Genomic DNA, 16,106 nt, shown 5'->3' on the forward strand with positions numbered 1-16,106 from the left:
AAACCCCACATTCGATTTAAAATTCTTCATTTGCAGTCATTATTTAAAGCAGCCTTAAGCATAGAACTCCTACAACCTCACGATGCGGCGCATATGCCGACAGAATCACATTGTGTTTATTTGACTTAGCCTAAAGCTCTCCACGCTCGCCTCTCTGGTCAGATTTAATCCTATTTATTCACAACATCGTATCCCTTTGTCCCTGTTTGACATTTGGTGTAAGTGAATTGGCTGGAGTTATTTTTAGTGCCACCTACTGAAATGAAGTCGTAGTACAACGGTGCATGAGCAGCGGGGCTGTAGTGCTGCACAAGTGCTGCATGTGCAGACTCATATAACAGCACTCTAGGTAGGTTAGTGGGATGAAAAGCCATTCACTCGACTTCCTCTACTCCCACTGAAAAAAGGAAGAGACATTGGTGTTATGTACAACACCTGAGAGGAAGTGGGACAAGTGTGCAGAGAAGAGAAGAGAAGAGAAGAGAAGAGAAGAGAAGAGAAGAGAAGAGAGGAGAAAAAGAGAGACTGTGTGTGCCTCCAGTTTGGCGTCAGACACTGTGAAAACCACAAAGAGATCTGTTTTGACTAGATTCCACAACCCTTAGTCCTTCAGACCTGTGACATTTAATCTCACTAATACCTCATTTACTCTGTTCACTGGGTAACAACATTCCTCAGATTAACAACAAGCCTGCTCCACAAGCTCTCAGCAGAGTACAACAGTGTGTACCCATCTAGGCACACAAACTGCACCCCTGTGTGATAAACAAGAAGAAAATGTTCTACTCTATTCTAATCTATTCTATTCTAAGTCGATAGGGTCTCAGGGTCAGGTAAGAAATGTGGTCAGAAATGCAGCCATGCTGAAAGTGTGAGGTGGAAGAACTTCCAGGCATTGTGTGCAGTTAAGGGCAGGTTTCATTATGAGGATATTTGCTATGCAAATCTGCGGGAACTATGTGTACCTTCCTTACTGCAGGCAGGCATTTTACTTCCTGGCTGTGGGGCCAAGACAGTGAGTAATGTTTACACTGCTCTGTGACACACGGCAACTTTGTTTTGCCCACACTCTCGCTGGTCTATGACAATGTGACAAAGAAAATCTGGAACAAAAATATGCGAAATCATCATGAAATAGTAATAGCAGCTCATCACATATATGTATATGGCACATATGTTGGCTGATGAGCCAACATCTGTTCAGCTCTTGCTCACAGTTCTTTAGTAAACAAATGTAAGGGTTCTTCACAGTCATTGGTATCACATAAATCTCATCTTTCACATTAACCAGTAATGTGTCTGTCTTCTACATTGTCAGTCCAAATGGGAGGGAAAAAGATGGATATCTCATGTTGGAACAAAACAAGTCTTCATATTTCAGCAGAGGTTGTGACAGCTCGTCAGATCAAGGCCGAGACAGATAAGGGCAGAAATATTAGTTAAATCTCATTGGTGAGTCTACGTGTACAAGAAATGACACAGTACTTGATTATGCATACAGTGTGTGTTTGGCCACTTAAATCAAGTAGACGTCAAATTACAGCAAGAAATATAAATTGATTTTATATTTGCCTGAGAAATAATGGTTTAAAATCCACATACAGTAAAAGAAATCTGACTGACAGCTTTTAATATTAAAAAAATGACCAAACTAGTTAAAGCACCACTAGTTGATTACAGGATCTGCTAGATAACTGCCTCAGTCATTTTTCAAGTCCTCTCCTCTTTCAGTGATTTTTTTGTCATATACGATAATAAACTATATAACTTTTATTCTGGACTGTTGTGTGGAGACATTGGGGCATTTGTCACTCTTTTTTGGACTATCTATAGACAAAATAATTGATCAATTAATCAGAAAATAATTGGCAGATTAATGAATAATGAAAACAAATTGCTAGTTGCAGCCTAGAAATGGTTATTACACCAGGTCTGCTGTGTTTCTATGATTTTGCTCACAGTGTGTATTCATATATATATTTTTTTTAATCAGAAATTTCCCTTTACCAAACTGTCCAGTCTGCAGTCTGAATATTAACTAGACAATTTAACGGGTGATGTTTAAACACGTATTATTTCATGCAGGCTGTCCTCTGCTCGACATATTTCTTCTTCTTCTTCTTTTGCCAACTCTATTCCAGTTTATAAAAGGTGTTGTTGGGTGTCCGCCTCCTCCTTGACAAAGAGCACCGGCGTTGTGACACCGACGGTAGCGCTGGTTCGTTCAGACAGTCCGGATCCGGACCCCGGTGGTTGGATAAACTGGTATCCGCTCCATGTTTTCCCGCAGACCGTGTGTGGCCCAGCTGAGGTGACTGGCAGGACTTGTTTACTGGTGGAGAGACTCGCGGAGAGAGAGAGACGGAGAGAGGGGGAACCTGAGGGAGAGCAATCGCTAAACGGAACGGGAATCCAAGTTTTTACACTTGACCCGTCTTTTTTTAAAGTCTTTTTATGTTTGTTTACCTCATCGTTCTTTGACTATCGGAGACGGGATACTCACTTTGTGTGTGCGCGCGCGTGTGTGTGTTATTTTTTTTAATTTTTAACTCTATCGCCGACACTGAAACCTCGTTTGTTTTGGATTAGCTAGCTAACGTTAGCTGTTCACCCCCCCCCATCAGCTAACGTTAATCTGAGAAAAAGAAACGGGCGGCGTGGTGGAGAGTTTCCTCACTTCACAGCAGCGTGCAGGTTAAACGGAGCCGTTATTTTTGTCCCCCACCACCTCGTTTTTTCCCCCACACTTCCACCCCACATTGGATGGAGAAAGAAGTAACGTTTATCTCCTCAAGTTTTCCGTCTTTGTTTTCTCGCTCCCGTTTTGTCGTTTTATGGGTGTTCATTCGTTCGCGGCGTGGTGGTGGTGGTGGTCAGCGGGGGTGAAGGAGTTCAGAGGAGGGTCGTAGTGGGGGGAAAGCTGAATCGCTGCACGTTTTTCCTGCACGTAGCTCGCTCGGAGCAGTTTCCTGGGATGTGCTCCCATCTGTCTTAAAAAGGGGGTGAGCTTCTGAGAAGATACCAGCGAGCAGGAGTAATAAAAAAAAGGACCTGTGGACTTCAAAAGAGGAGAGCGCAAACCCTGCCAACTCCCCGATCTCGGTTCTGTATTGGGCGATACCCCACAACTTTCAGCCCATACCTGCTGGTGGAACAGAAGAAGAGGGTGTTTTTTTTTAACGCTGTACAGAAGAAAAATACTTCTCGCAGTTTGTTTTTGAAGTGGGTCTTCCCTCACTGGAGCAGTGCATTACAGAGAAATGAGCCCGGGGCCAGTGGACCTCCACCGGGGACCTCCAAACTAGCCCTCTGCGTGTGGGATATTAATAATAATACAGTTATTTCTCTCCTGGTTCGGTGTAGCACCAAAATTAAACAGATGAATGTGGACTGGCGCTTTCACTTATGGAAAATGAAGATTTTTACTCGCACGTGTGTTACCAGAACCCAAGATCACGTTATTTAGTGGTCTGCATTTTTTCCAGGGCTCACATACATCACAGACTTGGCTGGGAAGATACTCAGAAATTTATTACCGCCCACCCCCCCGGCTTACGGGGGGCAACCTTGAATCAGTTGTCTTTATTGGACCTTCAGTTTTAAGATTTTTTTTTTATTACTTTTGATATTCCAGCGCCTTTGAAACCACATTTCTCCCTCAAGATTGGAGTTGTATTTTTTTTATTTTATTTATTTATTTTTTGAGAAGCTTCAAGAGGAGAGCACAACTTATCCTCCAGTCAAAATGAGGCGGTGGACGCTAAAGCTGCGAGCACAAATTGTGTTTTTTATCATCTGCACCTGCATTATATGCCAGTGTGGACTTATAAACGGAGAAAGTAAGTATTTATTTTATTATTATTATTTTATATTAATTATTTTCCAGGCAATGCTGCTGTGTGTTTGTCATGACACTTATCATAACCCAAGTTCACTGTTTCCAACTGCACATAACGTCACCCCACACACCAACAGAACAACTTTAGACATTTGTTAACTTTAAGTAAAGCACCACATCATAGTGTGTAAAAAAGTGTAAATGTCATCATTAACTACCATAAAGTATGATAAAGGCACCTACAAACATATCAAACAGGCCAGTATAAACACTATTAATTACAAATGGTAGGTGTAACTTTATAGTAACTGGAAGCGGTTTTAAGTCCCAGGTGGAGTATTATAAGGATAATGGAGCTCACACAACAGTACAATTATTTTATTGTTTTTTAATGTTATCAATGGAGATGACAAATTTAGTCACGGGACCTCATTTTGGCGCATGCGTAAAGTTTCATACTGGGTCTAATTAAGGGGCTAGTAATTTCGGTTTTTGCGTGTGCGTGGCTGCGCGCTAATAATTGATATTCCTCCGTGGAATTCCCCCCCCCCAACACACACACACACACACACACACACACACACACACACACACACAACCCCCTCCCTTCCGTTGCTGTCTCTTAAAGGTACATATTTTAGCGGCCTGCGTTGGATGCGTCAGCCCCAGGGCCAGATTAGTCGCTGTAACTGGACGAGGGTGGTCTGCTGCAGCGAGTCTAAACTGGGAGTAGCAGGATTGGCCCTGTGAGCGCAGCTAGGCCTCTCATGGCGACAGACACACACTGACAACAACAACACACATACACGTACACGTACACAGCGCCGCTGCAGCCTTAACCTAAACAAATTAGCCGCCGACGCTAAGAAGTCTCTTTATAGGTGGTGGATTAGCCTACATTGGTCTTTAGCTCCAGATCGGACTCAAGTATGGTCCCCTGAACCGCACGATGTCTGCGCCTTGTGGTGTTTTTTTAAATCAATGAATTAGGGGGTTTGGATTGTAATAGTATAAGAGAGTGTAATCTAAACAGTACCGTGATGCTTTGCCAGACACGAAGAGAGAGATAATGATCCCCCTGTAAACTGCTTAATGACCTCGTCTTAATAACGATATCAGTGGAGTGATAATTTGCAACAAGGAATTTTGTTTTCAATTGTTGCGGTTATTATAGACTGCTGGTGCGTTTAAGCAGGAATAAAGAGGGGAAAACCCCACCTAAGATCACAGTTTACGGACGTCTTTATTATTTGCTGAATGAACTTCATAAACAATAAGTAAGAAATATCAAATCAACTCAGTGTATAGAAGTACAACGACTTAAGGGATAACTATAAAATGAATGAATTAGTTAGTTTTATATTCAAGGTAAAGCTTTACCTTGATATTATATTTAGTTTAATATTGACAAAATGGTAAAAACTAACAAAAAAACTGTAGGATAGAATTGAAAAGTGGTACAAGCATGTTATACACAGAGCCATGTGGTGGTAACTTGCTAGTGTAGTTTTATGAGTTTGAGTGAATGATTGTCTCAGTTTAAAACATATTTCCTGTACATGCAGAATGACGAAATATAACTGCTCTGAAATTAACACATGTATGTATTAACTTGTTTATTGGAGCTTTAACCTTTGGCCTACATCTACCCTTTTGAGATTTGCATTCTGTTTTTCAGATGATGTGTTGCACAAGTTCACAAAGTGTTTCAGTGCATGCACTTATTCCGGGTTTAGCAGGTAGACTGGTTTAAAATTAGGGAATAAATCACCTTAATCGCACTATAAATGTAGTATTTACTCTTTTTTGGTGTAATTCATTCAGTACGGTCGTGGATCTTTGAGTTACATTATTTAAAAGTAGCTCCCAGAGCCCAGGTTCAAAGGAAATGTTCTGGCTTCTTTACACAGGTCATATATGCAGACAGAACAGAGGCCCCTGAAAGGGGGTGTTAAGAGATAAGGTTGCTGGTACCCCTCCTTCCTCCTCTTTCTTTCTTTCTTTCTTTCTTTCTTTCTTTCTTTCTTTCAGGGAGTGGGGTAAATGTCATTGGCTGTGACTGGTTCCTGATTTACTCAATTCTCTGGGAAGTGACCATATTTGGCACTCTTGAGATGTTTATGCCTAAGTGGGGGTGTGGGTGGGGGCAACAACCAAAATACTTAGAATACTTCATTCTGAATCCACACACTGCCTGACATCTCCACCTCAGTCATGGGAAAGGAGAAGCAGTATTGATAGATAAACCATGCTGTGGCTGTGATCTGCTGACTGCTCCCTAGAGAATGTTATAAGGTGTTTTTTTTATAGGCTGTTGTTAGTTGATTTTGATTTGGCTGTTTGCCATAGTTATCAGCAAACAGTTTTCTGAAGTAACCGCTGAGCTGTCTCCTGGTGTAACTCGTGAAAAACAAGTTGTGCAACTGGGAGCCTTGCCCCCTTCTTGTTCCTCTCAGGCTTGTAAGCACAGCTCTGTTGGAGAAGGGGTAGTGTGTGCGTGTGTGCATATATGTGTTGTTACGCATGCTTTCCTCAGTGTATATGCTTCTTTAACTGGCTCGGTCATAGAGACTGCATCAAAGCCCCAAGCACTTCCCGCTTTGACAATCTGAATTAAATGCCTACAGCAGTCTTTTTTTTCAGGAAATGTTATTCCAACTGTGCTGATAGAGTAACATGTTGATTTATTAAATGAGGGTGAACAGACATGCCCTCTATTTCTGTGTGTGAGTTTATGTGTAGCCTATTTGGATACTCAGGCTCTCTTCACTGGAGTGCACAGTGGCATTTTCTGACAATGCTGTGCATGTTGTGGAATGTGTTTGATGTGGCCCACCATGTAGGTGCCTGTGTGTGTGTGTGTGTGTGTGTGTGTGTGCATACATGTGTATCAGTATGTACCATAGACACCCTGTGCTGTCTGCGAGATCTCATGTCTCAGCTCATGACATGCCCACTTCCGGGTAATGTATGTTTTCTGCATGTCTGTGTGTCCAGAGGAGTTGGTCAGGCATGGGAACAGTATGTACTTGAGCGACAGCCTCCAGTGTGGGCTGCCTGTTAGCACTACCCTATGTGCCCTGAGTGGCCCCTTGACCCCCCATGCATCCATTTCATCAAATGGACAAATTACATGATGTGTTTTTGTTGTGAAATTAACATGCATTTCTGTGTGACGTGGTGTCCTGAAACATAAACAATGAATGTCGACTGTCGCAATGTAAGGCAGAGTGACCATTCCTCTGGGGAATACCTCACTTTATTTTTATGAGGGGTGGAAATAATAAAATTAATTGATTGTCTACCATTCATCATTCACAATACTTGTTTATATTGAGCCGTTCCACCCTATCAAAAAACGAGCACTCAGAGAACTGCTCTTCTCTCAGCTTTTTCTGTCTATGGTGTGCCATGCCTTTGCCATCCTAGGAAAAAAATATCGCCTACAGTGTGGGTGAGGATTTTGATTGACATTTTCGGCGGAAGCAGAAAAGATTGCTTGCTGTAAACGATAAATGTCAGTCGGGTATTGGGAATGATGAACGTTTGTCAGTATGAGGTAACGCAGCCTAGTTCATTATCAGAGCAACCTTGTTTCAAATAGAATGTAAATCAGGTTTTTATCAGATCAGTTGATAATTTATGACTGTTTTCATTTCACATACATTTCATCTCTTCCATTATTAATTTGTAAGCATTTTCATCACTTCCAATTTTTTGTATCATTTCTTTGTTACTCCCATCCTTGAGGCCACTTTCCTGAAACGATAAATGATAATTTTGTGTTGCGAATGATAAATGATGAATGTAAGACGGGGAAAATGATGAAACAGGGCTCCTTTTTCATCACATCACAACTGTTTTAATCAAGTTGCCTTAAAATTAATCAAATCACCTGATAATTTATCACTGTGTCTCATTTCACTTGCATTCATTCATCACCTCCGTTTTTATCAATTAAAATTTGTTACTTCCACCATCCCTCATATAGTTCAGGACACTTCAAAGGACATTTAAGAATAGAGTTACTCCAAAAACGCACATTATCATGCTTATACAATGACCACTAAACAGAAGAGAAAAGTCTGCATTTGAATAATCTTTCACTTTCTAAAATTTTAATGTCAGTGTAACCCACTTAAGCTGGTTTCACCAGTTTAGTTTTGATATTATAGCCTGACAGACACTGGAGTTTTGAGGCTTATATCAATATTTGAGAGTTTAAAAAGTCAACCAGTACAAAAACAAACATTTTTGATAAGAATGCATAATCCATAATGTGCGCTGAATGAGGCATTTGCAATCACCAGTTTTGAAGAATGAAGATGAAAATGAAAAGAAATGTCAAGGTGATGGCTTAAAATTGTTAGTGTTGTCAGCCTGACAGCCCAAAACAAAATATATTCATTTACTATAATGTACGATGAGCAAAGAATTCTGTCACTATGGTATTAAAGATGGAGGGTAAAGGACATGGAGCACTGTAACGCTTTTTTTCAATGGGATGATGTGATGGCAATAGCCAGGGCCAGATTCACCACATAATAATTAATAATATAACTTTAGTAGGTTTTAGCAAAATCAAGATATTAATACTCCTATGAAGGTGTAAACATAGTATTTAATCTCTATCTGTTGTTCACATGTCTTGGTATTAGAACAGTCTGTACTGTATGTTTAATAGACTACATGCAGAAACGTGGCTTTCATAATGCAGCCCTACCGCTGATCGCAGATTGCCATTGTATGTTTGGGTATTCCATGTTCACAGAGCCAGCAGACAATGGCGGTCATGAACTGAGGCTCCACTCGCTGTGTGTTGCGTTTTGAGTGTTGGCCAGGAAAGTAATATGTACTGCTAAAGGAAATTAACTGTTGGGGTGCCTTTCCTAAGTGTTTCCTCCTCTGTTCTTATCTTTCCAAGTGTCCCTTTCAACTTCTCCCTACTTGCCAAAGCAGTTTTTTTTTTCTCCATCTTGTTTGCACTTGTGTGTGTATGCAATACAAGTGGAGGTTGAAAAAAACACAACCTGACCTTTTGACTTCCACAATTCACAGTTTGATCAGCCGACAAGTAAATCACAGTCCTCTAGCATGTTTGCTTGTGTGTTCAGTTTAGTCTACTTTTGACAGACACTTCAGCACTGAGTTTACACTGTTATCATTTTATGATCATTTGAAAAGACTCAGCGGCGTTCTTAAATTCAGCCTTTGGAAAGAAGAGACAATAATTATTAATCACAGTGTTCCTAGCAAGTATTGAATAGCCAACTAAGAGACAAATATACCCAGCCACAGGGGTACAAGAGCATGCTTCCTCAGAAAGATTTTGACACTGGGATATTGTTTGAATGTCTTAACTTTTAATCAGTTCTTGGCCATGTTACCTCTTATTTGATTTATAGTTTAAAAAGAAGTTTACACCAAAGAAAGAACATCCATTATATTGGAAATTAAACAATGAGAATAATGTAATTGATACTGGATCATTTAACAATTTATAGGATCATCTATGGCCATTCCTTTCAGTGTTGTTGTTTTTTAATTTTTTTTTTCTCTAAAGTTGTGTCTGTTAAATAACTATAAATTCCACACATCATTAGCCCCATTGTTCGTTGCTATGGAGAGAAATGTCCAGTGTATTCATTCATATTCTGAAGACATTGTTATGTCTGAATTGATCCAGAATCTGAAAATAAAAGGATTCAAGCTACTCAGTGTATTGTCCTGTAAAACTCACACAGTTTACTGTCGCAAGTGTCTCAGTCAACAGCACGTGGTAAATGTATTTGCTCAACAAGTAAGCTGAGTTTGAGGTGAACAGACGGAGAAATACAAACAAAAGTGTTTTTGACAGTTTCGATGCTAAGGAATACTTAGTGTCACGTTCACTGTGCTTTTGGAGACAAAAATTAGGCATGTTGTGTTGTTGTGCTGTGAGAGTCCAGTCTAAGATTGTGATCAGCAGTGAGCTCCAAACGGCTTTAACTGCCTTTTTAATTACAGCCAAGCTTTTATGTGCGACAAACCTGCCTTTTTCATGTCCTTCATGCAGAGTTTAGCTACTGCTACACTCGTCTTAGAGAACAGGCAGATAGACTGCACATACATTGATCTTGACAGAAATGTTGAATTGTGTGATTCAAGAGCAATCTGACCATAGTGCTTGTTTTCCAGACAATGAAGGCCAAATGCTTAAAATTGTTACCAGGTGATTTGTCACTAGATTGCCAGTAAGCCCCGAGATGCCACTCCTTGCGAACACTGTGATCAAAGGAGTTTCTCCCATCCAACACATTATCATGCCAGGCTGTAAATCAACTGAGAAAGTGGAATATGTTGCGTTGATCTTTACAGTTTTGTGATTAGCAGGGCTACACTTTTAATACGGAGCTTAGCTGATGACCCACTCTCTGACTCCCATTCCTAGATAGAGAACTGTAACTGTTTATGTAAACTTCTGCTCACTGCACAGAAATGTGCTTCTAGCTGGGAGGGGATGGATGGAGTGTGGGGGGATCTCGCACACACACACACACACACTCACTCACTCTCACACACACAGAGTGCCGTTACGCCATGCTGCAACAATCTGATTTGATAGTTCTTGTTGCTGTTTGGATCTGCCCTATTTTAACCGTTGGTGACTTCACACCGTAAAATCCAAGTTGAGCCGGCCCTGTAATGCCGGGATCAGCAAAGGGATCTTTTGGGGGCCTTTTGCAGGCAGGACCAGACACTGGCTGAGGGCCATGTCCATGTCCTAATGTGAGTAAATTGGAAAATCCTTTTTTTTTTTTGGTCTTCATTTTGTCCCTCCTCCCACAGGAGCGTAGGGTCTTCAACTGTCAAAAATCAGTTTTTGATGAAGAACAGTTGAGAATGGCTGTTTTGGTTTGATTGTGATGAGGAATAATTTTTGAAAATGCTAACAGATAAACCGGTGTGATCTGGACTCCATCTGCGTGTCCAAAAAGACTCCCAGCACAGTGCGCTGTTCACCCTTGCTTTGTAAACGATCATTCAAAAACAGTGGAAATCTGTTTGGTAGAAATGACGTAAAGCGTCTGGCTCAAGTGACCGGCGCCTGCCCAGTGCAAGAGATATAAGTGTTTTTCTATTGTTTTGGCATTTCGGTGGACGGCAGACTTTTTATGTAAGCAGCTGTGTAGACAGAAAACTTTTGACATTTTAAACAGCGTTTCCAGATTTATCTGCGTTAGTATGGACTTAAGAGGGGGAGCCTAAATTGTTTGTGTGGAAATAAGCATCAGAAGCTGCATATCTGCTCTCTGGTTGGTTACAGTTTAGAAAACCACCCTGCAAGCTGAAGGTCACACTCTCAGCAGTCAGTGTGTTCGACTCTTGTCAGACACTGATCCTCCAGCTTTTTCAGAGGTTGCCCTTCTGGCTACCCCCTGCTCTCTGACCTCTCTGACGAAAGTGTGTACGTATGTAGGTTTGTATCTTACAACAAAATGTGAATGAGCAGCATCCTGTTTACAGTGTAACAGGGGCACTGAAAAGATGTAACAAACAGCTGAACAATTCTACAACAGATGAATCTTTTCAAGTCTCTTATTTGTGCATGGATTGTTCTATGCTTTCACCAGGCTGAATTAATTAAATGTACATTTATTCATATGATATAGTTCAGATAAAAAGTGCTAAAGTGTACCAGCTCTGCCATGAAGGCCTCGTTCTGTCATTGATTTATATTTGATTTTATATTTTGTAATTCTTGTGTTGTAACTACACACTTTGAACATTGATTGCTATTTACAATTGTGTTTATCCTGCCCTTCGAACAAATACATGTGGTTAATTTAATTAAATTTTAGGCAAAAAGAAATCTAATTTAACTTTGTAGTCACACCAACTATGCAGAAACTCAAGGGTGCTCACATTTGTTGCGTAGCACTGTGTGCGTAACCTAATGCAGACGTCACCCTCTTTGTATCATGTGTTTAAGTGTATTTAAGTGCACTGGGATGCATGACTGTGTGTTTGTTGGGCAGGAGTGGCTGTGTAACTGAACCTGATGGGTTAAATTTATTTTGAGGGCTGTCATATGACTGAGAAGTGGCCATTTGACACACAGCCCAGTGAGTCTCTTAGCAGTTAATTACAGCCACACGCATGCACATACACACAGAGACAGGTTCACAATGTCGATAACTGTTATTGAGCACAGACACAGATAAATTGAAGCTATGGAATATTGGCTACAGATGATGAATACATCATACAGGAATCAATCATGGATATTAGGTGAATGTCAGATTAATTTTCCACATCATGCTTTTACAGAACCATACCTCAGAATCAAATTGGACCATAAACAGCCAGCTCTCAAATATATAATGCTTGACGTGAACATGAACAAAAATTCATTTGAAAGTCAGAAGGAATACACCTGAGCTTTAGGTGTACCCATTTTTGTTTTTTGTTTTTTTTGTTTGTTTTTTTTTGTCTTTTTAAACTTTCGTGCATCAGTCCCTCTTTGGCTGCTATATGTGACGCACTTGTTCCTAGTGCGTATTGAATGGAAAAAAAATGCAGCAAAATTTGATAAGTAAGTGAAGCAGTAAAAGCTGTTTGCACCACAGCAACTTCTCCCTCATTCCCTCCTGTGTCCATGCCTTTTCAGTATTGGCTGTCTCTCTCTTTTTCGCTTTCTCTCTCTCTCCCTCCCTCCCTCCCTGCTTTACGCTGGTGCTCCCTCTCCTCCCATATCCATCTCTCATCCTCCCTCCCTTCCTCCCTCCGTATGCTTTTACGTTCAGGGGTAAGAGGGTTCACTCTCATCCACTGATTTGTTTTTCTTTCACACTGCAGATGCGCACGGCCTGCAGACCTGTCTCTCTCACACACAGACACACACACACACACCTGCTAATCCTGCTCTGTATGGGGTGGGAAAGCCTCCTCTTTCAAACCTCTTAAAGGTGTGAACACCATCCATTTGACACCTCTCTCTCCCTCTCCCCCTCTTTGTATTTTGTTTTCTACTCTCTTATTAGGCCTGCTTGCTCCAGCTGGGCCTAAGTGATGCTTAACATGTACACCTGCACATCGTGAACAACAGCTACCCAGTCACATGGACCACTCTGATTATGTTGTGTTTGCTGCGCTGCGTTTGTGTGTGTGTGTGTGTGTGTGTGTGTGTGTGTGTCTGTGTCCTTTTATGAGCACTCATGCTTGTATGTGTAATGCGTTCAGAGATGGTGTGTGTGTGTGTGTGTGTGTGTGTGTGTGTGTGTGTGTGTGTGTTTGTGTGTTTGTGTGTGCCCTGTGGGGGGGGGGGGGTGCGCTCTGTTTTTGTCCTGATGAACTAGCCTGAGATGGGTTACTATGGTGACAGCACAAGCTGTGCTGGCAGTAGACTACAGTGCTTCCCCCACCTCCTATATCTAAGTACACTTCTATCCTCACTGCATTTAACTCACATTTAACTGCATTTTTATGCATTTTACTGTGTATGGTAGTAGTAGGATAATCTTTTTTGGCATAATTGTCCTAAAATAGACCTGTAGTGACATATAATTAAGTTGCTGTTGCCTGTGGCGATACACTCACGGCTGATTTTGACCCTCCCAACCCCCTGAGCAGCGTCCCCTGTAAGCAAACCATAATCTACCCTGATTGTTTTCCAGCGTTGTAAAAAGAAAATCAGTCTCAACACCAGTAATCAAGTCAGGGCCTCTCGTCAATCGGCATGTGTCCTGTACTGTGTGGGAGTCTGTCAATAAGTGATGAGAGTCCTGAGAGTATAGTCCCGCACTGATTTCTGTCCTACACTCACCGCAGCTGCACAGTAATTTTTTTATTGATCCATAACGTTAGTGTCTGTTTTAATGATCAGTGCTTATGATCACAGACACCAGGAGTCCTGCACGAAACTGGCAAACTGGCGCCCTGTCTCTCCTACATCCGCAGCATGTAACACGTACACACACTCTTTGCTGCGCCTTCACCAACATTACAACAGATGGAGAGGGAGACGGAAACCGCCCGCTTTACAGAAACACGGCACACAAAGCACTTGCCCGCTGTACTGTTAAGTCCACCTCTGCACCATTTCACCCACTAGTCATGAAACCAGATGGGTGAGAATCTGGCCATACCTCACTAAACCACTGGCCAAGCAGCAAATGTAATCTTTTAATTACAGAATAAATGCTTGTATGATTTTATTAGGGGTTTTTATTAACTGTTAACTGGTTTTTATTAACTGGTTTGTTTCTGCGTTTCAGGAGGAAAGAGAGTTTTATCTATTGGACAGTACCATTTATTTCATCCTTGGTGGTGGATGTCCACTAATACCTAGCCTTGTACACAGAATACGTCTTTTAGTTTTTGTTAAGTCTGGGAAACATTAACTGCAAACCAAGTGAGCCTTCCAACCAACCTTTGGTTATATCTATTAACAGTCAAGTGTTCTCTAGAAAATGGCACATGATCCTGCCCCTGTAGGGAGTATTTCCTTCCAAAATGTATAGATGCTACACAGTTAAACAGAACGTAACACTGGTTTTTCAAAACCATTGCACTGTATTTCCACTTTTGAAAATCATTAACAAAGACCAAAGTCCTACAGCAGGTATGCGAATTAGAAACTTTCTCCAAACATCATGGCAGATTGAAGCTCATGTGAATCATGTTGCTGGTTGAACAAAAGAATCAGCAAAAATCTACAAGTGTAGAAATGTGCACAGAGAAGTCTCTAAGAAGTTGCCTATTATTACATATTTAACCAAAGATATAATCTGTAGGTTAATGTCACAAAGAACAAAGTCATGGTGTTGGACACTGATGTTTAGTCAATAAGGATCCCTGTCAGTGCAATGCTCTTAAACAGGCAGAATATAATTTCAGAGTTTGCTGTTGAATTAAAGCAGTGGTTTGACATCAGCTCTTCCTATGTGTGTGTATGTAATCTGGGAACAAAAACAACAGCATTTGAGAAAAGACGTAAGCACAGTTAGGGCAAAACATTAAGCTCTGAACCATTCAGATCCGTCGTAGTGTTTTTTTTTAATGTCACTGAGTAGTTATTGACGTGTGCTGGCTGTATGTATCACATGTATGTGTTTGTTGCTGTAACAATGGTTAACTGGTCATTAGGTGGCACATCAGGATAAGAGTGGAGTAAAAGGATTGTCCCTAAGTGGCAGAGCTGATACTGCAGCTTCCATTTGAGATGAGACATGTGAGGGACTGATGCCAGGCTGGAGTGAAAAGTGACGGAGAGATGAAGAGCTCGCACCGGGTTTATGAGCCCGCATCAAGCATTCCTAATTCACTTAAAGTTAAAGGGGGACCATATTGAATCATGCCTTGCTGTTAAATGACAGCATAATGAATGGAAGTCATTTTACAATACCGCTGTGGCCACAGACCCTCCACTCCAGGGATCGGTCTGTCAGAAGCCTAGGTAGCAGGGAGTTATTTGTTGGCCGAGGGGGCCCTTTTCAATGTTAACATGATGTCAGTATTTCACCCATGCCATACCTAACATGCTGGTGGATACCCTGTATGGAAAAACCAATAGAGGGAGGACAGCAATTGAAAATCTTTGGGAATCTGCGAAGGGTTTTGGTGGAAAAACAAACAACAGGGGAGGGGATGTGTGTTTATTGATAACGTGTTCAGAATAATCTCCAACTCCATGCATAATGATATCAAGTTGTACATGAGGGTGGTTTTAAAAAAGACAGAGGGGAATGAAAACTGATTTCTGCCAAAAAAAAAAAAAAAAAAAAGGTAAATGGATGGAGGCACTGCAGCTATGGGTGGAGGCCTGAGCAATGGAAAAGGTAGAGGGAGGGAGAGATATGGAAAGAAGGAAGCAGAGAGGTGGGATGTGTGTGTGAGAGTGTGTGTGAGGTTTTCCTGCAGCAGCCAGTGAGAGCTGATGGTCTTACAGCGCAGACAAACAGGCCATTACACTGACCTGGCTCCTCTGCTCTCCACCCCCCCACCCCCCCTTTTCCATCTTGGTTTGTCAACTCTCTCGATGTCAAATCTCTCTGTTTGCCTCCTGTACCACTTTGCTCTCTCCATCTCTCAAATTCTGCCTTGTTTTTTATTCTTGCTTGCTTGCTTGCTTTCCCATCTCCCCTGCTTGTTAACTTGTTTCCTGATACCTCTTTATAGTCTCTGGCTCACACACACAAACACTCACAGACATACAGACACATTCATATATCCACACGCAAACAATTGGAATCTCATTTCAAGGCAGTTAGAATCAAATTATTTCCTC

The 16,106-nt window shown here is 41.3% G+C and overlaps 1 protein-coding gene across 1 annotated transcript in view; it reads left to right on the top strand.

Annotated features, from left to right (window-relative positions):
• Positions 1 to 2,315: 2,315 nt before the first annotated feature.
• The window catches only part of insrb (insulin receptor b), an 81,690-nt gene continuing 67,899 nt past the window's right edge, over positions 2,316 to 16,106 (top strand). Inside the window, exon 1 of the mRNA XM_018673274.2 lies at positions 2,316 to 3,839. Within this exon, the coding sequence (XP_018528790.1) occupies positions 3,746 to 3,839 (94 nt within the window). The 5' untranslated portion in view covers positions 2,316 to 3,745. The remainder of the gene's footprint in view (positions 3,840 to 16,106) is intronic.

This window comes from Lates calcarifer, linkage group LG17, assembly GCF_001640805.2.
Source record: "Lates calcarifer isolate ASB-BC8 linkage group LG17, TLL_Latcal_v3, whole genome shotgun sequence".
NCBI classification, from domain to species: domain Eukaryota; kingdom Metazoa; phylum Chordata; class Actinopteri; family Centropomidae; genus Lates; species Lates calcarifer.